At 40.3% G+C, this 27,272-nt stretch overlaps 2 protein-coding genes across 4 annotated transcripts in view; one reads left to right on the top strand and one right to left on the bottom strand.

Moving 5' to 3' along the window:
* LOC118417192 (zinc finger CCHC domain-containing protein 2-like) overlaps window positions 1-24,844 on the bottom strand; it is a 40,808-nt gene extending 15,964 nt beyond the window's left edge. For 2 of the 3 annotated variants that reach the window (XM_035822641.1, XM_035822642.1), the window contains exons 1-7: window positions 24,156-24,844; window positions 23,762-23,876; window positions 9,300-9,376; window positions 8,121-8,192; window positions 2,811-2,877; window positions 1,673-1,724; window positions 331-461 (exon numbers count right to left, since the gene is read on the bottom strand). In XM_035822641.1, the coding sequence (XP_035678534.1) occupies window positions 331-461; window positions 1,673-1,724; window positions 2,811-2,877; window positions 8,121-8,192; window positions 9,300-9,376; window positions 23,762-23,876; window positions 24,156-24,641 (1,000 nt within the window). In that variant the 5' untranslated portion in view covers window positions 24,642-24,844. The remainder of the gene's footprint in view (window positions 1-330; window positions 462-1,672; window positions 1,725-2,810; window positions 2,878-8,120; window positions 8,193-9,299; window positions 9,377-23,761; window positions 23,877-24,155) is intronic. The other variant, XM_035822644.1, reaches the window with a different exon arrangement.
* Window positions 24,845-25,981: 1,137 nt separating this feature from the next.
* LOC118416982 (kelch domain-containing protein 4-like) overlaps window positions 25,982-27,272 on the top strand; it is a 27,781-nt gene continuing 26,490 nt past the window's right edge. Inside the window, exon 1 of the mRNA XM_035822276.1 lies at window positions 25,982-26,066. The gene's annotated coding sequence lies outside the window, so the exon portion shown is untranslated. The remainder of the gene's footprint in view (window positions 26,067-27,272) is intronic.

Here is a 27,272-nt window from a genome sequence, read left to right as displayed (position 1 = left end):
GTGAGTGGTATGTGCAGCTGATGTATAAAAGCTGTGCTGTAAGAGCAAGCAATTATTCCATCTTCAGCCATACTCAAAGCCTTCTTCAGAAGGAATGACACATGATGTCACATGATCTTACATGACTGAGATTCACCTGATAGGCCAATACTGGAGTCATGTGATGGGCTACTACTGGAGTCATGTGATGGGCCAATACTGGAGTCATGTGATGGGCCAATCTTCCTGAGGAAGGCCTGAGGTACAGCGAAACTTTATCTGGAATTGAATCATAACTTAACACTTAGAAGTAAAAATTTACAGCAAGATGAGCTTTCACACTGATTTTACCTTGCACATTGTTGGGGGTGTGTCCGGCTGGGGCGGGGCTGGCCGGGTAGGGGTGGTGGTACTGCTGGTGGCCGAAGAAGCTGGTCACATGATCCGACTCCAGGATATGTCTGGGTAACGACACCAGTTGTCTGCAAACAACAGTACAGCAATGAAACACCAGAATTATCACATGAAACATTTACATTTGTGAAGATACTAAAAGTTTGGCTCTACGTGCTAAAGAGAATTTACAAAACTATAGAAAACTGAACAGTGTTAAGCCATGCTCCAAGAAAAAGGAGGTTTCTCTCTCTTAAACCCTTGGTTGTCTTGCCACAGCTGCTAAGACCTAATAGTATACCAAATACGTGTGTAGGTCCAATTCATCACCTAATTACCACATTATCCCACCCGAATTGACTATCTAGGCCTTCCTTGAAAACCAACGATCCAAGACTACTAAATGATGTAGATCAGAAACACGTCTCATTTACATTGTGACACTGAGACAGAATCTCAGCAAGATTGCCAAGTCAAACTTTGGTTTCTGCTATCAACCAGGGTTGTCTACAGGACCCATGCCTCCGTTCATACTGCAACAGAAATTGCTTGTTGGGATGCACAAAAAATTTCACCCTGTCTGTCAAAAAATCTGAACTTTATGACATGACAATGTCTGTTTGTAAGCTTACAATGATGGATTTAACAACGTGGGCCCAGAAACAATGAGTTTGGACAGACAAAAATTCAAAGTTTGGAACAGCCCTGTTTTCAACCTTCTCAATAACTTTTCTGCTGGATCCTAGCCATGTTTCTTTTCCGGCTTCTTGGCTTGCAGACTCCGTGAGTAAGAGTAGCAAAAGTCTTGGCGTCTGTACCTCATCTTATAGGAATGTTGGACTCAGGCTTATTCTGAGCCTTTGCAACTAAATAGCAAACTCAGTGTCACTAGCAGACAGACACAGTCCTTCCTGTATACCCAACACTTAATACCAGGTTTAAGATACCATGGTACAACAGAAATAGATGCTTGTTATTGGTAAAACAGCTTTTTAAACGCTCTCATCAAAGAAACAGAGGAAACTTGAAGTAAGAGGTGTCATGGGAGATTAAGTCTGATGGTTTAAGACAAGGGCCTTCTGTAAAAATAAAAGCACAATGGACTATAGTCACCATACATATAATGTCTGTTTCAATGGAAGTGCATCAAAAATCTTAACAACTTCATTTTAATTTTTTTGTGTATATCAATATTCATACCTCAAAGGGGCATCTGTTGCTTTAAACTTTAAGAGACCAAAGATTCATTTATGACAGACAAAACAACAATATAAACAAGTAAACAGCACAACACACAAACCTGACATAGTTCTCCATGTCAACATCTCGCTTGCCAGTCTCCCCAGCTTTACCTACAGAAAAACACAAATATAGTTTCTACGTGGTTATTATTTTTTTACATATCTGCGACTACCTTCAACACAGTTACACATGTGTATGTAGACTTTATTCTCCAAGCAGAGGTTGGGTTGTGGTGATTAGACAGCAGTGGCCGGGAATTTTACGGTAAAAATCCTGGCCACTACTATCCCCCCGACCCAACCTCTGCTTGGAGAATATGTAGACCAGTAAAATTCACATTTACTTCAAGTCTATGGAAAAGGGACAACTTACCAAAGGTTATAATGTGTGTGAGAGTCCTTCAAAGTTTAATTTTGTCCTCATCCTTTTTAAAGCTTCATTACCAGGGCGTGAAACACGCCTGTTACCATGGTAACCATGGTATTGGGATGAACTGAACTGAATTAGTATTGCTAGTCACACAACAGGGTGCTGCAGCAATGTACTGATATTTACCCACTGTTAAAGGTCATTCCTGGAAACCATTCTAGCATGACCAGCAGGGATTAGGAACTTGGCTAAGCTATTTAGGGATGCACATAAGATGGACATTCACCTGTTGCTGTACTAAGTGTTTAACTTGGTACATGATTAACAGTCTGCCCTTTCTGGGGCAGGGTTCAGGGTGTCTGTCTGGAGGGGTGGAGTTTGTCCCAATGGTGCATACCCCCTAGGGTCAATCCTAGGTCACTGGCCTACTTGGCACAATCACAATCTACTATGATCTAGTACAGCATATCATGATAGGCCAGAAAGACTCATCCCAGATATTTTTTACCTCCATGAAAAATGGAGGTATTGTTTTGTGTGTGTTGTGTTGTTGTGCATATGTGTGTGTGTCTATCTGTGTTTCTGTATATTTGTGGTCATCTATAATTGAAGAACCTCTGGATGTGATGACATCTTCTATGTCAGTAGGTATTGGCAAGACAAAAGTCAGGGTCCATTTTGAACCCCCTGGCCATACTTGCGATATGTGTAAATTAGTGAAAGGTGTAAGTTATGTGACTATTGTGCTACATGGTTATCTCCAATGAAAAATACAAGTACTGCAAACTTAAAGAATCTACAGTGGTTAAGATAAAACAAGGCCTTACCTGGCAGGTGGGGGATGATCCCCTTGCTCCTGTTTGCACCAGTCTCATCAGGAAACAGATTCTGCAGCTGGAGAGGAAAAAAAAAGATACAGAAATGTCAATGGAAAATCATGATCTAATGTACACTTATACATAGTTTTGGGCCAAATACAAAGAGTGATCCTTGTACAGCTGCAAAGTAAGTTATTCTTGGGACATTGATGCACTTGTCCTACAAAGTTCAGCTATATTGTTACTTTACAGAAAAGGTTGCCCTAGCTCATTGTCAGCGCCGGCGGTTTATTCTGTCACAGCCTGCTTGAAAATCCATGTTATCAAAATTGTCCTACAAGTACGGCAATTGTGACCATGCCCTAATGCTGACTATCTCCACTTCATGCACGTGTAGGTGTGACTTAGTAAGTTAGAACTACATATGTTAATGTACTGCCTTGACAACAAGTCAGGCAGCCTTTCCAAAAAGGCAAAATCATTAAGTCAAAGAAGTTCTGAACCCTTTAATTTGATTGGGAAGTATCCTATGTTGTGCCTCACAGTGGGAGCTAACCCCTTCCCAACAGAAACAATCACAGCCCTCTCCTGACACACATCTACAGGGAGTTCACAACTGTGGATTTTTGTGAGGCTACCTGGGGGCATGAATTATGCAGGTTGTACCCAAGATTAACCTCCACATAAATCCAGTGACCTTGGACCTGAACCCTTGCCTTGTTCCTTCACAGCAGGCTACACTTCTATGCACAGTTCAAAAAGTCAACTCCCAACAGTTTGGAGATTCAAATCATTCACAGTTCAGAGATTCAACTCTTTTACAGTTCAGAGATTCAAATCACTAACTAGTACATGTACAATTCCGAGATTCATAAAGGCTCAGATCACCAACATGTCAAATCACTTACATTTCAGAGATTTAACTCCCTTACAGATTATTCAAATCACATACAGTTCAGAGATTCAAATCACTTAGTAGTTACAGTTCAAAGAGTCACATTGCTCACAGTTTAGAGATTCAAAGAAATTACAATCAAAAGACTCAACTCCCTTACAGTTCAGAGATTCAAAATACAGTACTTACAATTAAGAGACTCAACTCTCTTACAGTAAAGATATTCAAATCAACCAATCACTTACAGTTATGGGCAGAAGATTCAACTCCCTTACAGTTCTGAGATTCAACACACTTACAGTTCAAAGATTCAACTCACTTACAGTACAGTTTCAACTACCTTAAAGTGCAGAGATTTAAAATACAGTTAAAGCGAACAACTCTCCCTTACAGTTAAGATATTCAAATCACCCACAGTTCAGAGTGTTGACTCCCTTACAGATTCAAATCACTTACTAGTTACAGTTCAGAGATTCAACTCCCTTGCAGTCCAGATTCAACCAAGGAGGTTAAAAAAAGACTTTCACCTCCTTGATTCAACTCACTTTTAAAATTTGACAGTTGAGATATTCAAACTTCTTACAATTAAGACATTCAAACCACTTACAGTTCAAACCTTGAAAATACAGTGTAAGATGTGACTTCCTCAAAGTTGTACTACTCCATGTATATAGAAATACTAGTGACAAAGTACAAGAGACAGGGAAAATAAATTGCCTTGTTGACATCATGAGAAGAATTTATTTTGTTCCTGTCTGAACTGTAACCCTACAATTGCATTGGAATGATGGCAAACAGGGACGGACAGCGATTGAGAGGTTCATGTTCAGGTTCGAACCAGATGTGCCAGGTGACATAAGGAAAACCTTTTTTGGATCAAGTCAGCTAAATCAATGGAAAACACCAGATTGGGAACATAATCCGAACCCCTCCACTGGCTGAGGTAAGTCAAGTACGCCATAGTTAAACCCACATTGATTGGCTGGCCAGGGAAACAGACATTGTGCTGCGTTGAAGGTAGATTAGGATTGTGTGTTGGGGGATTTTCCTGCCAACATAAATGGTGGTGAAACTGGACGAAAAATTGGAAACAGCTTTTAATCAACCCCGTGAAGAAATCACCATGGATAAAGAAATTTATCTTTGTACGGCTAAACCTGTCAACAACTACATCTGTAGGACTGATGCTACAGAAAAGTACATGTATATTGTATCATATATGGTCTTTGCAACACCTACCCACATACCAAATATCATTACAATCCATCCAGATGTTCTAGAGTTATGGTGAACACAAATATCCGGAAGCACAAACACAAAGGCAGACACACAGACAGACAGACAGACAGACACACCAGAAACTATGCCTCCATTTTTCATGGAGGCAAAAAGACGGAAACTCTTTTAGTAGCATGCAAGTCACTGTCTGACCCAGAATCTGGTTGCTAACCACAGGACTGCACAAGCTAGACGCCATGTTTCTAAAAACTGCAGTTCCTTCTCCAACTGTGGGTAGAAAATTTCATTTGAGCTCTATAAACTCTAATACTGTAGGTGTCCTTTGTCAGACAGACCTACATATCACCATCTCTGCATAATATTTCACATATGCTCAAGGCACCTTCGGCAAAGTAACCTTTAATTTCATTGACACCTTTAATTTCATCTAATTAGTCATCTAATAGTCCCATGGTATATTTGAAAGAATGTACCCCGAAGGGTATTGAAAAAAATTCTTCCTATCTCTTTCTTCTTTCTTCTTCTTGTGACGAAAATGCTGATGAAAACAACAAAGTAAATTTTGTGATTTTGTTGCCAGCTACTCTTCTAATAATCTAAATGAAGGCTTGTTAAAAATGTGCACAGCCTGACAAAGTCCAGACCTTCCCACCCTACCCTTTGACCAAATTGCTAGTACATGAGGATCAATATCTCTTCACTTTTATTGATCTTGCTGGACTTGGGCTGAAATTGAAAACAGGTCAAAAATAGCCCCATTTCAATCTGCAGTTATGTTACTAGGCTGCGTTCAAGGCTGGAGTACAAGATGGCAAGGGCTGATAGACAGCAAGTGGTTGGTGTAGGGAAAAAATGTAACAGTCATCATGATGTCATTCTCTTCATGACTTCTTACCTCTTCTTGATCAATGCAAAGTATGATTTATGTTTGCTACTTTTGCAAGCTTGTCTGCTATGCATTCTATGCCTTGCTATGTCCTTCTGTGCTTCAGTATACATTCATCTAATCAATAGCCAAAGTACATGTACCATATTTTCTTGAATTAAGTACGCAACCCAATTAAAATATACACCCCCGATTTGGGGCATGTCCCAGACAGATCTCTGGGACTGAAACGTAAAATGGAAAAACTCAAATTCTTCTCCACTAATTTTGAACGGACCTTGAACTGGATAAATTCAAATCTATAATGTTTTTCGTAAATACATCAATTAGATCTATTTAATGAATGTTTTTGAAGGCCAGCTGCTTAGCAGTGATCTAACCCAGAGACAGGCTCAATGCCAAAGTACTTTGATACTCTTTCAACATATCAAATCCATTCAAAAGATGTCCTCTCCAAGGCCAATGCTGTCTAGAAATAGCAAACAACCCATAACGCCTTCTTAAACTCTTCATACAACCCTGGTAGGCAATTAACTAGTCTGTATAACACAAACTCTGCTGTCCAGGGATGTGACAGGCCGGCAGATGTTGGGCAGGCTACCTTAAGCGAGATTTAATCAGGCTAGCAATAACAGAGACGTTTGGAAGGAGAGAGTAGACCTGGTCCGGGCAAGCAGCCCGCGACGACGATGAGCAATTTACATTGTACACATTATAAATGTCAACAACTTTGATATTTACTGAGGTGTTCACACTCATTGATAATAAGAAGTGTATCAAAATTACTTTCATTTCAATGAACGCCAAGACTAAGTTTTTGTGTGCACTACCCTCCGCACTCCATGTAGTTTGCTGAGTAAAAACGGTTGGCACAAGTTTCTAACTTGAAAAAGTGTTTGATCTTCTTTTGTTCAAATTAAGCTTCTCTTTGCACATCTCATCACTACAAGGAAGCTGGCATTCTGACACATTTTCTCCAGTCCAACTTGAGCAGGATCCAAACAGCCTGTAGCTTCAGACAGGAGGCCAGGTTTCCAGTGACATTTCTTGGCACACCAACAAGGAAATGTCAGCTGTAAGCACCTTCAGCAGGACTCAATTACACTGTTGGTGACAAACCTGAGACCCACAAACGGCCAGATTGAATAAACACTATGATTCACAAAGTTTAAAGTACTGGTTTGGTGCGGTTGCTACATTAAGAAACCAGCCATACGTTCCAAAACACAAAAACATATCAAGCTCTAACTACACTTTGAACATTTCTACGTACTGCGACAAGTTTTGATTTATTAGATTATACAAATCTGTCTCTACAAGGTGGAATACAGTGGAAGTGTGGCATATACACTATGTCTTCTAAATGCTTACAGAACTTTACACACAAAAGAAGAGCTACACGAAACTTGACCATGTCAAAATTTGAGAAAGGTACAAAGGGTGAGCTTATTATATAGCTGAATAGGCAACTCTTTCCTAGTAGGAAATTGAAAGCAAGGGGCTTTGAATGCAGTCCAAGACTTCAAATGAGATGATCTCAGTGTGGGGCTGATAATCAGAGATCCCACAGAAATGGTTTGATCCTGAGACAGATAGCCAGACATGTGGCAGCACCAGGGGTAGGTAGGCAGATGTTTATTTTCAGGAGGTTTCCTGGTTCATTTAACAGTTATCTGTGTTGCTCCCACAGAAATGCTTGGGGTAGCCAAGGGATAACCCCAGTGTGTTCAAAACATTGTTGGTGCTAGTGCTAATGAAATGGAGTGACACCAACACCCAGCAAGTCGATGAGTCCTCTTCCTACTGCATCTATACTCGACAATATCTTGACAGAACACTTCAAGTATAGTACAAAGGAGCTTCCAGTGTAGGAGCCCTAACAACTGAAGTGCCTACAAATGTATATAGCCATCTGTCAGTAATCTTTCTTTACAACATTTACGTTTCTTGTTATGCATCTATGAAGTCAATTTCCTTCAACCATCATCTTTCCTTCTTTTTCTCTATGGTATCTTCTTTCTTTCTGCCTATTTGCCTGCTGTTCATACCCCTTGCCCCTGAATGTTTTTCTTCCACCATTAATTGCCACAGGGCCTGTCGGGCAGTGTTCTAGCTGAGATAGACAACTCAGGAAGCCCCTGTCTGACATAACACACCCTAGATCAACAACAAGTGTTTTCCATTTTGACCTGTGAAATGGACCTAACCACCAAGTGCACAGTGGACAATCAGGTGCAGACACAACAAACAGAGGGAGGTCACCTTTTGTGACCTTTGCACTGTTAACCTTGACCCTTACCTTGCACTGGAAGTCGCACAGATCCCGGTAGGTTCTGTTGACAGTAGTGAGGGTGCCATCCGACCAGCTGACCTGGAAAAGTGAGAAAAATGTGCAAAATGTAAGTTTCAGATAATACAACACATCAATTTGTCCAATGTTGTGAGGGGCATTACAGACTGGGGGGAACCGGCAAACTTTCAGGACCTTCACATTTTTCGATTTAAGTGCTACTTTTTATCCCCTAACACTTTAATTTTGTTTTACAAATCTTGCTGATTACCCTAAGCTTTGAACTCTTACAATAAACCTAAAATAGGGATGTTTTTTTTATATATGTAATACATCATGCATAATAAAGGATGATTCAACTACAAGGAGACTGATGAATTGTCCTTTCTAGTTGGTCATTGTAAATAGATGGTAAAGGTAACGGAAGTCCCATAGCCTTTTTTAGGCCATAGGGCGAGTGGGTTGTTATCCACTGTGTCTAGGACATGGTATTGGAAAGTGGAGCCCATCCCTCTCCTTCCAATGCCTTTAACCTCCCCAAACGACGTCAGGTACCCATTCTTACACTTGGGTGGAGAGAGGAAAGTCGCGTGAAGTGCCTTTCGCAAAGACACACTGTCTAGCCAGGTATAGGACCTGTGACCCCTGGCTCTAGAGTTCGCTAGCCTGGCCACTTTGCTATTTGACGGTACACAAATTGCCACAACCCAAAACACATACAGGACATGTCAGGATCTTGTAGTTCTAAAAGTTGGGCTAAACTCTATCTAAACAACTGTACCTCTAACAACCTACACGTCATGTATCAACCACGACAGTAGAGTGGAGTACAAAACAACTCCTGTGACATGTTAAGAAGTGGCTTCACGTAAAGGGGACAATTCACAGGACTGACATTACACTGTACAACTACAAGTGATGGATTGCTGGGATGAAAGGCTACTTTCAAAGGTGTACAGTGGGTCAACTTGGGCCTGATTAAACACAGCCTCTCAAAGCATGGACTTTTTACATTCAGTATCCTGGAATTTGCAAGTTCTAAATTTGTTTTAACAATAATGACCAAGTACATGTAGCTATAACCATTGAAAAAGAATGTGCTAGTGTAATCACTAGTACTATGATATTACAGACAGATTAGATGTTAGGTATGAATGTTTCAATGCCAAGGTCAGTATGACTTCTTACCTGCATGGTGTAGACACATCCTCGCTCACGGCCACCTGTCTTCTTGCAACCTTTGACCTCAATGGATCTCACATATACTGCAGAAGAAAAGGACAACAGTTAGTCTGGAAAATTAATCACTTGTGTATGAGCTGATATATATCAAGAACATATATAAGTGTAAAGCATCCTATATCTATTGCCTATTGTCTAAATTAGTAAACATGGAATTTCAATGTTCAATTACAAGAATTGTCATGCACATTGTCTGTATACAGATGTATAACCAACTTGTGTAATTTTTAAAGCTGTAAACATGTCAAAGTAGTTACTGAGTGGGTGGATAAACCCCCAAAGGGAAAAGTCTAAAATGCTTGAAAAATCTTAGTGAGTTAGGCCCACTTCAAACAGACAACACGTATATAGTCGTGCGACTGTTATTGACTATTCGTTGTGGGCAACGGTTGTCTTTAGACATGCGTTCAGAGTATTGCGGGACACCCGCGGCGCAGGATTCCACTGCGGTGCGTTCGTGCGTGACCCACAGTGACCTCTTGCTTGCAAATTAAAAATGGCGGGAGAATTCTTCATTTTCGTCATGCAGCAGATTACTATTCTTTTGCTTGCAAACAAACATTGTCCCCAACAAAGAATGACACAGAAACGGGAAAATCTGGAATTAAACCCGGCGTTCGTGGCCGCCGGTGGTATTACAGATTACTACTAGTATCATGAAGGATGTAGCCACTGGTGGCGGGGCATTGCGCTGGAACAGGCAGTCTCTGATGACAAAAATACGTTTCCATTACTGACTGCATGTATATTTACGGAGAAAAAATGCCCTTTCAAATAGAAAAAAACATGCTGCAGGCTTATTAGCATATGATCCAGTCCCGTCGCCGGCGACGATTTTTCTTTAGACATGTGAGGAATAGTCGCGGACCCCCTGCTGAAGGGTCGCGCGACTGGGTCCGAGGTGGTCGCACGATGATTCCATAAAAGCCCTCGCACGACTATTTTGATTCTCTTTAGACAGCCTAAAAATATCGTCGCCGGCAACGTTGTCGACAACAACAGTCGCACGACTATGAAAGTGTTGTCTGTCTAAAGTCGGCCTAAGTCTCACTTTCCAGCTACCCTTTTAGCACAGAGTATGTCCTCATTACCCACACTTAGGGTACCTACTGGTGGCAAAATACACCCGATATTATTATTATCTTGTCTGTTTGTATTGTATACCCAGCAAACCACCTCATGGCATAACACATCAGGTTTGTACTGAATAGTACAAGCTACATATCCAAACATATTTATTTGATCCATTCCCACCCGAAAGAAGCCCTACTCTTTTCTATGCGTTTGGTGGGTCCTTTTACTTCTTAACAAGTTTGAAGGTGTGCCCTCGGAGGCTCCTCAAATAGGGGACCTAACTGCAGTTACTGAGTTAGGTACTTATTTTCAACCTGAGTGAAGTGAGGAAAGTAGTCGTAACGTGCCTTTGCCAAGGGCACAATGTCAACAATGTACGTCAGGAGATTCAAACCTAGTGTCACTGACATTTCATCATCAAACATCTGACGGTTTCCAAAATCATATCGCGTTGCTTGAGTAATTGTGTACCCAACCCTGGACCTTTATATAGTCTGAGCCGAACAACCTGCCATTACGCCACACAATGCATACTTGGTTGAACAGGTAGAAGGAAGGGCTACAAATTTGTCATAAAAACTAACTTAAAAAAGAAAGAAAGAAAATTGTCATCTTTCTAACATTTATCACTTGACTAACTATCTATGCCGTTGAACATACTAGTACAGGGTAATCTTGACTTCTTAGTCATATTTCTTACAAAAGCTAAACTGTTACTAATAAGCCAGACGGATATTTTTAGCAGGTAAATTACACTATGGGGGTGCACACAATGTAGACGGAGGGAAATGCGTGCGATAAGGGTGAGAAACATGTAGCATGAAGCCAGCTGGAAAGATACGCAACTGTACAGGCTTTAAACACTCCCGAGTCACTATCAAGTCTCACTGACGCATACGACTTTGGTCTTTACGTCATGATATTTTATTGCTTTAGAATGTAACAAAGATGTATACATACAGTCTTATTAATTTGATTTATGGTACTAGTCTACACGTTGAATTTAATGTTTGGTGCAACATCATCACTAGTATCAAATGACACATAAACAAGAAATGACTCTTCTAGACTAAACATATTTCCATTACCTTCATTGCAATTTGCATATGTAAATGTTTTGACCGTTGGTATCATCCACTAAGACTAAGAGTAATTACCTACACCAGCTTAATGTAACACAGTAAAACATGCTTGTAAAGCTGACTATCGCTGTTCAAGCAATTTGCTACCCATTGGTTTTTACAAGCGAACATCAAGATAAGTAATGAGTACAGACAGCTGACTTGGTTCACCAAGCATGAATACAGGTACAGGTATTATATTATATGGGATTGTGTTCAACAATATCAGTAAGCCCATGGGCTTTACTTATATGTCTAATCACAAACACATAAACTAAAGCTTATTGAACAATTTACAACAGTCCATTTTGGTCCCGATAAGAACTAAAACAAAACGGAATGTGTTGAGCATTTTGGTAAGGAATGACCAACCTGAATTTCAAAAACCTATTACTATATATGTACTGTAATTTTTTGTACGGTAAATACAGAAACGTTCGCGGTGGTTTTATGTTCGCAGTTTTAAAACCACCGTGAACATTTTGCCATCACAGTATGTGACTATGTACCCGCGAACATAAACCACCGTAATCATTTTCCTGCTCCGCAAACTTAAATGCATTTACAGTATATGGAATATGACCTATATCAAAAGAGTTTTGTGCCATCAAAGCAAATATATCCTTGCTTTGATGTTGGGTAAACTTCAGTCAAGTGTAAGTTTAAAATTCTAATCGCCTCTTCCTGTCACAGTTAATAACATAGCTCACAGACTCTGTAAGCCCACATTTTGAAAGAACTGTTGACACATTTAGATTCTCTGCATTCCTTGTACTAAACGTCTGTACTATATTATGGAAAAGTTACAATTCTGGTTTCGAGTGTTGATAGGTTGTGACTGTTAGCTATTCCCTGTACCTCTGGGCAGTGATACACCCTAACCTGTCCCAATATTTCATTCATTTATTAATCCCTAGTATGCCCCGTGGGAGCCTAGATATATCAGAGCTTACAGCCTCGCACATCAATATCCTGTAATCACTGATATAACCTTGGCTGGTGAAGGTTACAGTAATTCTATATCATTATTAATATTATCTCTGGCCATAGATTCTTATTCTTTTGTGCCAATGGAGAATTAAGAAGAATGGAAAATCTATTTACATGTCTTATGATACAAAGGATTTGATTGAGATGATGGCAAGGGTCCAGAATACTTCAGACAAGGTGTATCCTTGTATTACTGTATTTGTTGTCACAACAACTGCAGTCAAAGGTCATTCTGAGGATCAATTTCTCTCATCTCTCTTTAATCTGAAGCATTCTACTGGTGCTTTATTGCGCCAAATTTGGTGTCAAAGGGGCAAAATGTTAAATCTATAGCACGTGTTGATACACCTGCTGAGTTGATGTGTTGCACGCTATTCTATAATATTGTTATTGTTATTGTTATTGGGTGGGCCAGATACATTATCTTTGCAGCCATGGGCCGTGTTGCGAGGAGATTACAATAGGCGGGGCTAAATCGCAAGGGTCTGGAGGGGTTGCCATTTGGTGCTAACTTAGGTGGCCTTGATACGACTGTTGATACGAGTGTCTGGAGCGGTAGCCATTCTGCGCTAACTCAGGTGACCTTAATGCAAAAGCAACTGCCCCAGTTGTGGCCATCACAGTATCACGTGCAAGTAACATCCTTTTCAAAATCACCTTCCCCCCGCCTTCCCTATACAATCCTCACCAAACAAGCTATAAAACGTCCTTTATTGTTTGTGCAACACTTTCCTTCCACAACAATGTTGTTTTCCTGCCATTTTATGAGTATTGACAGTTCACTGAAGTTAGTTTGTAATGCTACCATATACCAGTCCTGTCTATGACACAGATCCCACCAGTAGGCCCGCAGTCACAGTTGATTATTTGGCTTCACAACTAGGCATAAATCCTAGGTTATGGTGACCCTGTGACCCCACAGAGAGAAGGAGGGGAGAACCACAGCCTTAATCCGTTCCTTGTGGATGAATGGTTGCCTTAATGGCAGTGAGCAACTGTGTGGGCATCACTCCCTCTATCATTATACTGCAGACATTGACAGTTTATGTGTGGGTGGCTGCATCTAACTTTTCCAAGCCTTGTAGACAAAGATCTTTTGGTAACCCACAGTTACCAGGGATGACAGTGTCCTGAAAATGAATGAACAGCCTAAATTGGAACAGGACGTTCCTACCTTTGCCAAAAGAACTCTACTTTACTCTAGTATTGGCAAGAAAAATCTGACATCACTATTCACTGGCACTTTCCATTCAGGCATAACCTGTCACTGAAACCTCAGTTCACATGGACTATGCCACTCATGTGGAGGGGGTTAATCAAGGCAAAAGGCTCATGTCTGCTTGGCCATTCCAGTTCCACACACTTTACTCACATTGAGTGTTAATACTAACAGTCTGCTTTTTTCCTGTTTTTCATCAGCATTTTTGCCCAGTTGTTATTGGATTATTCTCAACCTTCCTGGCATATATAAGATCAAACTACTGTAGACAGTATGGTTATGTAACCATTGCCTCGGGGCTACTTTGGAATCTACACTTCATCTTGAATCCAAGAGCTCATTTGTCAAGGCAATGACATCACAGGGCTAGGGAGGAGTTCAATACCAGGGTTTAAGTGGTAGAATTACACCCGCTATAAAAATGACTTGACTGCTGACGTCAATCCTAGAGTAAAGGTCTCAACCCTTAATATTATCCCCTTACATAGAGGCACTATTTTTTTCATGATCATGCAACCCCATAGATGATTTATTTATGTCTATATTATATAAAGATTAGCATGCGAGCTTATCAGTCAACATTGCAAACATCTACATCCTAACACTACAAAGATGTCTCACTAAAATGTTTGGCTATACTTACTGCAACATTCTTAGGTTTATCATTATAAGATAACATTTACTATGATTTAGTTGTCAGTTTAGAAATTCTTTTATTACAAATGTGTACAAATTCTTGTATGTAAAGTTTGTGTTCTTATGTTTGTATGATTATTTTCTATGGGTTGCATACCTGAAATTCAAACAAAAGAAAGAAATTCATTATGACAGCTATTGAGTATATAGAAATTCATTATGACAGCTATCCAGTATATAAAAATCAACTTGCAACTGCAACCCTCACATACAAATTCTTCAACCGTAGGACTCCCATTTTTGAATATACCATATGTTGGCGTGTTGCAGTAAGAAGATGAGATTTGACTGATATAACTGCTACCTAGGGGCCGAGAGTTCATCAATAGCAGGCCCAACCATGCGGTCACATGTTCCCCAGGTCATACATTCTGCTTGTCACATTCCACGTCCACAGTCGCATATCTCCCCGGGTCGTTCCGAAGGTACCAAAAGTGCCGCTACGTGTGTTGGCAGGGAAGTGTTTACAGGATGGATGATGACGACACATCAACTTAATTTGCCGGTTCTCAAATATCTACCGAGCCCTAGATATGGAATGAACTACATGAAAACTACAAAGGCAACAATTTCACCAAAGTGCAGAATGTTTTTCCTTTTGTCAAGCTGCTCTGACACTATGCTATACCATTAGGCTCGGCACACAGTATCGTGTGTGAGTAAAAAAGAGACAAAACAACTACATCTACTTGGTTTTTGGACCAGGTCATTCACATAACTATACCATTAGGCTTGTCCTAAAGTATTGTGTGTGAGAAAATAAATGGCTCATATTTATAGTATACAGCTAATCCTAAAGCAGTTATAAGCTCTGATAATTTCCTGGCAGAAGAAGAAATAAAAAGGAACACATCAATAAAAACGATAATAAATTATCAGGGAAAAGGTTTGTACATTGGTTGTTCCAAGGAGCAAATGAAGCTGAATGCAAATTTTCACCCAGGCCTCGGTTTGTTTTCATTCTGACTTCTACCTAAATTTTTATTCTAAAATCTCTGAGAACCAAAGTAATGCATTGGTATGGCCTGAGAGTCATACCCATATGACCACTATAAACCACCATGCTACATATAGGTCAGTGCAATATACACATTACAAATCCATTTCAATATAGAAAATATATACGTGCCTTCTACTGTAACCTGGATATACTGTACTATCTAAATGTTATAATAAAATGGGCAATATGAAATAGTATTCTATAAGCATATTAATTCATTGCATGATTTTTTTTATTTAGCTCCCCTACTCCTACTAAAAGATTGTTTACATCTGTTGCAATGACTGCTGTTGTTGCAGAAATACCTGTACATGTAACAAGCACTTATCAACAGTAACTACACATACAACATGCATTTGTAGCAGTACATACCTTCTAAATCAGATTTAAAAAATTGTATTGCTTCATAAATTTCTCTTTAACTCCTCATTCCAGGAGGCAGTAAAAAATCTGGGAGGCGAACATAGTTGGTGATTTGTCTCTATCTGGTACCTATTAAAGTTTCATTTGAGATATGGGCGACTAGGCCAGCATAGTCAGGCCAGGCCATGACCTAGGGTCAAACCATCTGCATGATAAATAGGCCTTCAATATGTTTCCTTAGCCATCTATTTTTGTACATCATGGGCAAAACAATCGTTCAAACAAATAACACCGCAACATTGAATCAAATGTTAGCTACCCAGGTGTTCACACTGTATCATATTACTTCTTCTATTATCATTAATCACAAAATTCTGCAAATCGTTCCATTTCTGAATGCACTTGTCTTAATTGGTAGCACGCTGTGCACAGCAATGTAGTTGACCAACACCATTCTCGCTCAAGTTGTAAGGCTGATATCCATGCAGAGCACAGCAAGATTGATTTTTCTGCTTATCCCATTTTCCACTGACTGACCATTGTTTTGGTTGGGCTCTCCCATGCAAGGCAATGGGCAAGCTATCAATATTAACAACAGGCCACATTAGACTAGTCCTCTGTACAGTTGCCAAAACTGGAGCTGTGCTAACAAGAACATGATCGAGCCAAAGGAATATTGCCTGGAGTATACCCAATAGGTCATCTGTGTTTAAGTCCATAGAATGATTGAGCAAATAAAAGGCCCTATAACAACATCTCTTGAGTAATAGAGCTGGCAGCTTGACAGTTAGTACCCTTTTGTAACTGTATAACCTTCATATTATGATTATCATTATCAACCGCTGCCATTCTACTGTGTTTCCACACAAACAGAAGAATCAATACATTGCACATTGGAGCAGTTAGAGCGAATGGCACTGCTAAATGAGCCCTAACCATTCCTACATTCTACCCTGGCCAAATTGAATAGTGTTTGCCTGAATGTCTCTCCTTTGGGTGCAGGGTAATTTCACATCATTATTCCATGGATATTCAGACACATTGGTGGCTACCAATGAGATGTTCCCACACCTGTGACAGTTATCTGTCGCTACAACATCCATATGATATATCGATAATTTCAAACAATACCACTCATCTATACATGTTGATAAGGTATCATGTTTCTTGTCAAACTATCCAATCTTTCCAGTCTGTTGACTACTTGTTGACTTTCTCTTTTATCTATTTTAAACTCTGCAATTTTGGGAAGGAATTTTGCAAATGTTCAATTAATGTACCTGGCATATTTGTTAAGTTCTATAAATACCATTTGGTATCATTGATCTTAACAATTTCTAGTAGTTTCAAGTCAATGTTCTATCAAAATCAACATAAGCTGGATACAACTCAATGTTTTGTCATATATTCATTATGATCTTGTTGAATATTTGAATATCTATAAACACACATCTACACATACACACCTTGATAACCTCTACAGTTGTTTTAACTCTATATCCATTATATAACATATGCAGGATATGCCTTTATTTTCTGTCATATATTCTTCTTGAACATTTGAATATATACAATATTTACACACACACACATACACAAATGGCATATTTGAATATTTACACATACTGTATGTGACATACACAAATGGCAATAAATCATAACCACCCATCCTTTACAGTTTACCCAGGTAAATATTTCAGAATTCTTCATACATACGCCACAAATGAATGACCTGTCTGACAAGGCACTACAGGAGGATCTTTGGTTCCTTTGACACCACCATGACCCGTGAAGCAGGGTGTGGAGCTTCCTTATCAAAAGCATCTGTCTTCTCCATATAAAGTATGACACAACTAGCGAGGCCCAGGAAGGCCATTTGCTTGTATATCCTTTGTTCGAGAGTATTGCCTTTTGAATGCCAAACACAAACGAACCAACCTTTCAGGGGCCACATAACTATGAAATATGAGTATTCAGGGAACAAACCTTGTTAAAAACTACTTTTGCAAAAAAAGATTTCGCGACCTTGTCAAGTGTTCACAATGAAATTGGTTGCTCTGCACGCAAATTCAAACCATAAGTTACCTGCCCCCCTCCCTCATCTAGAATACGGCAGTAAGAATACGGATCCACATTTGCATATGTACTGTCAGAGCACCACAATATTTTTTATTATGACAATAATTAAAAGCTCAGCATGTCCTTATGTCATAATGATAATGCATAATTTCCTGGGTTGCAAAAAAAACTGATACAGACAGAAGCTAGTGCTTAACATCTTTTATACAAATAACGTTTGTATATATATTGTATATACATAACAACATCACTTTGAACTGTTTCCTGGGTGGTCGCATGAAAGTGTTCTTGCACAGACAATAGGAACATGTATATAGGGTTTAGTGAACAGAACTGAGCTAAAGCCAGACTTAACAAACCTGTAACAGATTAATGTCTGACCACAACTGTTCTTTTTATTGCTGGAGGTCTGATGTCGGACAGTCCAGACTAGCCAAGAGGGAAATCACTTGCAGGGAATTGTCTTGGGTGTCTGAGGGTTACTTTACTACCTGTCTGGCTATATGCAATTATGCTGATATGGCCCAACCATCAAAAACACACCAAAACAACAAACAGACCCTATTTCTTTTTATAGCCAGAAATCAATAAATCAGCCTTCAACTGTATGGCATCAAAGAACAAGACAATACACTTGTATTTTGTATCACCATGGTGGTCATTTCCTTGGTATCACAAGGAATCTAAAACATGCAAGTAAAAACATATTCCTCGTTACACTAACACCACGACGACTCCATTCGTACTTGTACTTTTCCAGATTCTCAGACAGAGAAACACTATGGGTATTACCTTAATGTTCTGGGACTGTAATATATACCTGATACACATCAACGTAACTGTCAGGACGTCTATGTTCTATAATGAATATGGGTTAGCGCAGTCTCCATTGGGTCTTTAGGTAAAACATTTATGGTGTGTTGTGGAGGAGTAGAATGGGGGAATGCCGCGATGGTGTCTCTGGTGCACGCTGGCATGCGGCTACATTACTGACATATCTGGCCTCAACAAAATAAGCACACCACTGAAGTAGCATGCTCCCCGGCCCACTGTTTATGTCAAACAAAAACACACAACAGCCATGTTCAAAGGCACTCTGAACGGGTGCCGCCGACTGAAGGACTCGATTAGGCTGCCAGGGTGTATGAAATAATAATAACACGCTGCCAGGAACAAATAATCTAATATCAGCCTCTGTGAATAGAATAAATCATACTCCCTACTGCTATAATTCCAAATCACAGTGGTATTTTTCAACGTCTATTTATGGTGTCTTCTAGGTTTTCTTAAACATAATCACAGAGAATATAGAGAGGGTTATCTAGGCCTGATGTTTTTTTGCTGGGTGGTGGCAGTGACCCAAACCTAACAAGATTAAGGAGACTAAGGCACCAGTAATCAAGTTTGGCCTCCCTAGCCCACACCAGATAATTACAAAACAGAAGAAACTGGAACAGGCATAAATCATATCGATTAGGAAACTAGAATATTGGTCGATTTCGAAGAGAAACAATATATTATTAAACGTTAAATAAAACCTAGTAGTGAGGCTGCATTGCAATAGGAATCTACCTTAGCTTCATCGTCAAGCTAAAAATCCCACGGAATTTACCTCCATGAAAAATTCCGCCAGGGTTCCATGCAGAGATTACAAGCAACCAGGAGATGTATGCCCCAATCCACTTTCACGGAAATAACATAAATTTTTCCTGGTATCGACAAAGTATGCTGTATCTAGGTGAAGGCGAGATAACCCTGTGTGCAGTATCAAGCTTCCGTGATCCATTTAGGTGCTGCATTTAAATTAATTTTCATCCAGGCATGAAAACTCTCAAGATGAATCCTTATATTTTATTGCAGAAACCCTGCCCTCTTTCCAAGAACCAGATGCTGAATACATACCTAAAGAAAACACACATACTGAGGAGTTGAGCGTGATATCAAATTTGTCCATATTATTAAAACAATACTGTGATGAAACACCCACAATTTTATTACATGTGCATTCTAGGCACGCGAAATGTCAAAGTTAATGTAAGCATAGCAATGTTTATTTAGAAAAAAAGGCACAAGATAGCTTAACAAGCTACATATATGCCCAAATGTCAACACATATATTGCAAATACCTTTAACAAACTGTGAATAGCACATCTGTCTCATGAAATTTTAATAGGTCGCTGACGTAAAACTGGTCTATTTCTGTTGGCTATAAGCATGCCATCGATGCACTACCGTGAACTGCCTTGACCCTGGCATTGTTATTATACTTATATTACATCAATAGAGACAAGGCATAGAAAAAAACTGATACACCAGACAGAAGGCATTCTTTCACCATGCACATGTATGGTGGATCAGATATCTCTGTGTTTATTGGTTCCAACAACGTGATAAAAATGCCAGAACCATTGAAAATCAACTGTAAATCGACAACAACATTCTGTGGGAAATAGGACAACTGGACAAGAGAATGATTTTTCTGACAAATAAAGTTGAAAATACAGTGACATTGTATAAATAAGGTAAACATTTGCACATGAACGTTTGTATTTTGAATTTCAAAAGGTAGTATTTACTCAAGAATAGAAATGGTGAGATTTCAAAAGTAAGCAATTTTCTCCACTAGATCTACTAATTACACATCTTTCATACCTTTAAAAAATTGATGAATATCAATTCCATAATTTAGGCTTAATCACTATAAATACTGTAAATCTTTAAATATTTCAATTTCATTTTGTGGTCCCCTTTCCAATGAGAAATCTTGACTCCTTATAATAATAATATATGTATTTCCATTGTATTAGTGCTGATACGGTACCATATATTTCAATGTGATAACTTCCTTCCCCTCTTCACAGCAAAATTAAACCTCTGTGAATTTAGGTGAATATGCAGTATACCAATGTACAGACAAATGAATCGGATATGCTGGTATGTACCTCGAATGTGGAACTCTCGGACCACCATGACTTGCTACTACACTTAGTCGCCTATAAATACCTTGCCTCAGACCATGGCATTTCTCCCAGCCGCCTAACCCCATAAGGCCATAACCAAGGAAAATTTGGCACCAAAAGCCTACCTTGGTAGATAGAAGGTTAAGTGAAGACTGTATAACAGAGAGGCTTGGTTTCGGGGTGCTCAGTAATAATGCGTGGAAAAATGTGCACCTGACATTCAGCACTTAGTGGTGATTGACTGGGGAATGCAGATTACCAGACTAAACATTTAGTGCTCCTTTAACGGAAAGGGGTCACTTCCTTTTCTTTTGCAATAGTGCTTAATTCGTTCAGGTAAATCTTAAGGCAGAGCCATAATTTCCTACATTAGCAAAAAGGAATTAAAGCTTTTTTCTGTAGAACTGATTTGGTATGCATCACGTCATGAAGGTTGAAAGTGTGTTCTTTGAATCTATACACTAATATCAACCTGGAGCTTATGAAATGTTAACCCAGACCTTTGCTTTCTTTTAATATGTCTGGCCAATTTCCATTGGGATTAACCTACCGGCAAAACATAATCAACAATTTTCAGCATTCCTTTTTAGAAGATTAAAAAAACTGCATCCATCTATACAAAGAATAGGACTTTTCTTGTCAGACCATCAGAATTGGTATAAGATTTGACAAAATGCAAATAATGAAGTAAATTTTGATTGTAACTGGAACCTCTATTCAGTACTATTAGTCTACATCTGATGCCTATTTTGGGCAAGGCCTAAACCACTAGACAACAACAACTACCACCACTATCACTACATCAGTGACAACAGCCTGCTATGATTACTGGTACCCAATCACAGGTTTTGCCTTACCGGTCTCATGCCCACTGGCCTCTAGTCTCTACAAATTAACTACCAGAAACTAGACTATGGAATACAGAAATACAGAACAAAAAACTATCACATCAAAAACTTGCAACGTTCAGAGACATAATTCTTAAAATCAAATTCCTCTTTAGAATACATAGGTTGCATAATATCTCAGTTTATATTGCTGAAGGTGAAAATCTGTCAAAGTCCCTGCATACTGTTACACGCCAGCTTCACACTCACAGGCACACGACTAGAATGACCTTACAGTACTCATTATGACAGTAGTCATTAGAATTCTACAAGCAAATGTTTATAAGAAGAAACAATTTTTTAAGTCAAAAAGCAGCCTCTAATAGCAGTCAAAATACTCTATATAGGCCATTTTTAGTTTACAGAATCTTGAAGAATTTTTAATAAAAATATACAGCATCATTCGGATGGAAAGAGACTTTAAGGCAACTATATGCAGTTTATACATAGGACTTTGACACATCAATGGGTCTCCAAGCTTATTTATCACACTTCAGGTGCAAAGGTTGCTGCTACCTGAATAGACAAAACAATCACCTGTCAAACTAACGACCCTCCGTCCAATCACAGCCCACTGGACCTTTTAAATGTTTACCTAAAGACTAAGCAGAACTTGCATACAGTACAGGAATTTTGTTGTTGAGCTCAGCAGTCCATGGTTTTATTGACTCTTACATCAGCTGATTTAAGGGTAACTAGTGGAAGTGTTTTAAACCAAAACAATGCTTGACCACACATTTATTTGGTCCTAACACAAAAATCTAACCTCAACATTCTTTCAGTTTTGAATCTCTTTGTTATGAAAACAAGACAGCTTCCAACTTATCAAAACATATCCTTATACAAGACACTTAATTTGTAATTAAATTATAGAAAATAAAAATTGATTGATTTATGTTGAAATGGAGAAATCCGTTATGATATAAACTCTTTATGATTTGTTATGATTTAAAGCCCTTTAAAACCTTTTCATTATACAGTGTAATTTGTATATTTGGTCATGATATGTAAAAAGCAAAACAGACCAAATCTTGGATTTGCTAAGTTGACATTGAAAAATCACCCAACAATTTCTGCTTGACTAAGCAATTATCCAGGTGGCAAGATGTCAGCCAGGTGTCCTAAATGGTTTATGTCATCTATTCAACTCAAACAAATAATACTCAATTAAACCAAGCCCACTCTCTAAACCACCGAGCATCGAATTCCCCCTCCCTTTGTTTTCCTCCTGTGTTGCGTTTCCTGTAAGTGAAAGTTGTGCAACACAAGCACACTTCTATTGTTTCACCGGGACTAGGGTATCCCCCTATCAGCAACCAAATCTGCCTGAGGCACTGTAATAATCTGTGGTGATCCCCTGATCCAAGTAGCCACTGAGACATGACAAAACCTTCCCTGTTTATTTTTCCTTTCTCAGCTGTGCGCAAAGTCTGTACACGGTGCGGCCCGACCAACGGCCTGCTCAAGAACTCAGTCGTTCTTGGCATAGGAAACAATAACCACAGTCTCTGAGGGTGGCGGCCGAGGGTCTCATTCCAATCTGCCAAGGGAAGGTCACTTTAATCTGTCTGGCTACAGTCTACCCCGTAACCCTGCTTCCTTAAAGGCTGTGTCCCAATAATGGCTTTGCACTTGGCTTTGTTTAGAATACAGCAGGTTCTGCGACTCATCCCCGCACTATGGGGGCAAGACCAAATCTGCATCAGTCTGTTGACAGGATCGGATGCCCCTCCAGAGAAGGTACACATTCCAGGTAACCCCAAGGTCTGGGAATCCAACCACAAGAAGAGCTCCTGGAGATCTTAAATCCTTTGGCCAAATAGATTTGCTTTTTTCCCATTCACTCCCATCTAACAATAATTTTTTGGGTCATTAGTTTAATGGCCATACTATCACCTATCCAGTGTTTACAAGTTGCCGATAGATACTGAGGATAAAAGGGTAAATCACTGGCAGCACCCTGGACTATATGTAATAGATACCCTGTGGTGTAGAAAGTGAAGTTGACCTACACCTACCTTTTGGTTGTTGAGTCTCCTTGCTGTTGTCTGTGTTGGGCTGCGTACCAGGAGTTGTGAAGTTCTCCTCAGAGATGACCTCCTCCTCCTCTTTCCTATGATCTGCACTTGACCCCTACATTTAGACAACCAAGATGCAACTAAATATGTTACAGGTTCAGGTTAAAAGTTGTGCCCATAGTTGGTATTCAAAAATAGCAGAGAAGGTCTGGGGAAAGGATGGGAGAATTAGATCCAGACATTTCAGGAGAAGTGGGTGGGATTCCCTGCTGTCTGTACTATCTTCTGCCAGCTGTTAGCAAATCTGGTGCAGAAACCCAAAGTGACCCCCCTCCCCAAGGGGAAGGGGGTTTACTCCAGGGGGTGGTGAGATTTGGCAGGCTTGGGTACTTACCTTACACACTTCAACAGTTGGCTGAGCTTGTAACCTTTCCATCTGGGTACTGAAAGTCAGACGCTGGTGGATGGAAAACGCGGGGTGGTTAGCTGCCATGGCGAGGAGCAGGAGAAACTCCTCCTTGATTTGCTCTGTGAGCTGCAGCCCATTCAGAACGGTGCTTTCAACGTGATTCAATGTATGGGACAGAACGTTCGACCCCTGACTATTCGTCGTGTACAACAGAGCCAGATACACGATAAGTTTCGTCCGTACGGTATCATCTCCGATATCGTCCAGTGACTGTAGTTCATGTGTGTTGTTCGCCTTTTGCTCGGAGTCCCTGAGAAAGTTGTAATCCTTTCGGCACAGCTCTTCTAGACAGGTTCCCAAGAATCGAAGCTCGATAGGGTGACAGAAATCCAACAGCCCGCACAAAAATTCTATCCTTTTGGGACTGGTCAAACTTTGGAACCAGGAGAAGACCTCTTCCTTGCACACCATTTCTGCGTAACGTCGGCTCGATACATTTACTCCAGCAAGAGAAAACGAGAGAAGAACCCCGGTATATGCTGATCACTGGGTCGACCGGCCGCCATTACTGTCGAATTTTGGCATAGGAAACCTCATCCGGGCACTTTACAAGACCCCATACGTAACAAAATAATTGAGAGTATGCCTTGCATGCGGCCTGCACGTGCAATTTCACGGTGTTTTTCAATAGATGGCGTGACTTTTAGGCTGACATTTAGAAAATAACGTTGTGCGAGAAATCATAGTCTGAAAGGATTTTCCTTCTACACAGCTTCTACGTTGGAAATATTCGATCATGCCGTACTCGGAAAATTGTGGTAACTTGTCAAATTAATATCATCCAATGAGGTTAATTTAAACGACGTTGCGCATCAATAAACCATGAGTTTTTGTCAAAATTTCTATTTGATTTTTTTTTTCTAAACCATCCGAGTACAGAAATCTTGCGTTAGCTCTGACTGGCATTTAGTCAACAAAAGCTCTCTCTTTGTTTTTATCCCAACAATGGAGAACTTCTTTGTTATGATCATGTTCATGAATCATTTCTGTTGATGAAACACTGAAACAATACGTACAGTTTGTCCAAGGAGCCTGATAAAAGCTCCTTGGTTTGTCTTACCCCTTGTGGATAGCTTTTGTGTCACAGGGCATAGGCAGACATGTGAACTAGCAGTTGAATATCAAATGTGTATTGCGCTGCTTTTCAAATGCAAAGACTCTTTGTTTAATGTTCAAGCACATATTGTTCAAGGCGGTCGGGCTCAGTGTTTTACGTTAAAATAATTTAAATTTCCATACTGTATTCTGAAGGCTGGGAGCGTCAATCACTGGAAAGGCACAGAAAATTACACGTAAAACAGTTAATCACACAAGCTTATGTCTATACAGAGATTACGCTCATTTTTGTTTATAAAACCTCCTTGGTTCAAGGGCCAGGACTTGTGAGACGTCAGAGCCTGGACGTCAGTAGCACAATTCACTATTGATATGCAAATGTATGAACTAAAGCTTAGCTGAAATGGTATATTAGATAAATTAACAGAGCGTTAGATTTACATTGACAACACAGTAGATTTTTAAGCAATTCTGTTGCCAAGTGAATAGTACAGCAGCGTGTTGTTTTGTTGTTTTCAAAATAGATTAATATTTCCCTTTACCTATTTATGTATGGACCCATGCTTATTCATCACCGATACCACTAGAAATGTTTGAGTTCTTCTTGAGAACCTCTTTGCAAACTTCTCCTGACTTTAAAGATCTTTAAATGTCAAAACCGTTTAACGGCTCGAAGCTTTCAACGCCGAAGTTATTCCGTGGACCCGCCCCCTTCCTGCCTCCGACATCATCACGCAGAATTGTCAAACCTATGGGCCCCTGCCTGTGGAAATGGCCTGCCAGTGGAAGAGGTAACTCCTGCCGTGATAGCCACAGAGCAGCCGTGGATAGCAGCCGGGACACTATTATTTAAATGAGCCAAATGGTTGAATCCTATTGGTCGATTCTCCCCACACATGCGGGATTACTGCAGTATCGCCATTTTGCTGTCGGCTTTAGTAATGTAGCCGAGATTTGGTAAGTTTCGTTCTGAAATATTGTATTTCTGGGACTATCAATGTAATATTTGCGTGGCTCTTAGCTATGGGGTCCAGGTAGGGAACCTTACAGGTAATATTCGTGTGGCTCTTAGCTCTGGGGACCAGGTAGGGCACCTTACAGGTGATATTTCTGTGTCTCTTAGCTCTGCGGACCAGGTAGGGCACCTTACAGGTAATATTTGCGTGGCTCTTAGCTCTGGGGACCAAGTAGGGCACCTTACAGGTGATATTTGCGTGACTCTTAGCTCTGGGGACCAGGTAGGGCACCTTACAGGTGATATTTGCGTGGCTCTTAGCTCTGGGGACCAGGTAGGGCACCTTACAGGTGATATTTGCGTGGCTCTTAGCTCTGCGGACCAGGTAGGGCACCTTACAGGTGATATTTGCGTGGCTCTTAGCTCTGGGGACCAGGTAGGGCACCTTACAGGTGATATTTGCGTGGCTCTTAGCTCTGCGGACCAGGTAGGGCACCTTACAGGTGATATTTGCGTGGCTCTTAGCTCTGGGGACCAGGTAGGGCACCTTACAGGTGATATTTGCGTGGCTCTTAGCTCTGGGGACCAGGTAGGGCACCTTACAGGTAATATTTGCGTGGCTCTTAGCTCTGGGGACCAGGTAGGGCACCTTTCAGGTGATATTTCTGTGGCTCTTAGCTCTGTGGACCAGGGAGGGCACCTTACAGGTAATATTTGGGTGGCTCTTAGCTCTGTGGACCAGGGAGGGCACCTTACAGGTAATATTTGCGTGGCTCTTAGCTCTGGGGACCAGGTAGGGCAACTTACAGGTGATATTTGGGTGGCTCTTAGCTCTGGGGACCAGGTAGGGCACCTTACAGGTGATATTTGCGTGGCTCTTAGCTCTGAGGACCAGGGAGGGCACCTTACAGGTGATATTTGCGTGGCTGTTAGCTCTGGGGACCAGTTAGGGCACCTTACAGGTAATATTTGCGTGGCTCTTAGCTCTGGGGACTAGGTAGGGGACCTTACAGGTGATATTTGCGTGGCTC

The sequence above is a fragment of the Branchiostoma floridae genome, chromosome 6 (assembly GCF_000003815.2).
Source record: "Branchiostoma floridae strain S238N-H82 chromosome 6, Bfl_VNyyK, whole genome shotgun sequence".
Lineage (NCBI taxonomy): Eukaryota > Metazoa > Chordata > Leptocardii > Amphioxiformes > Branchiostomatidae > Branchiostoma > Branchiostoma floridae.
Note: the sequence above shows the minus strand (reverse complement) of the source record. Positions and strands in the feature narration are given on the sequence as shown.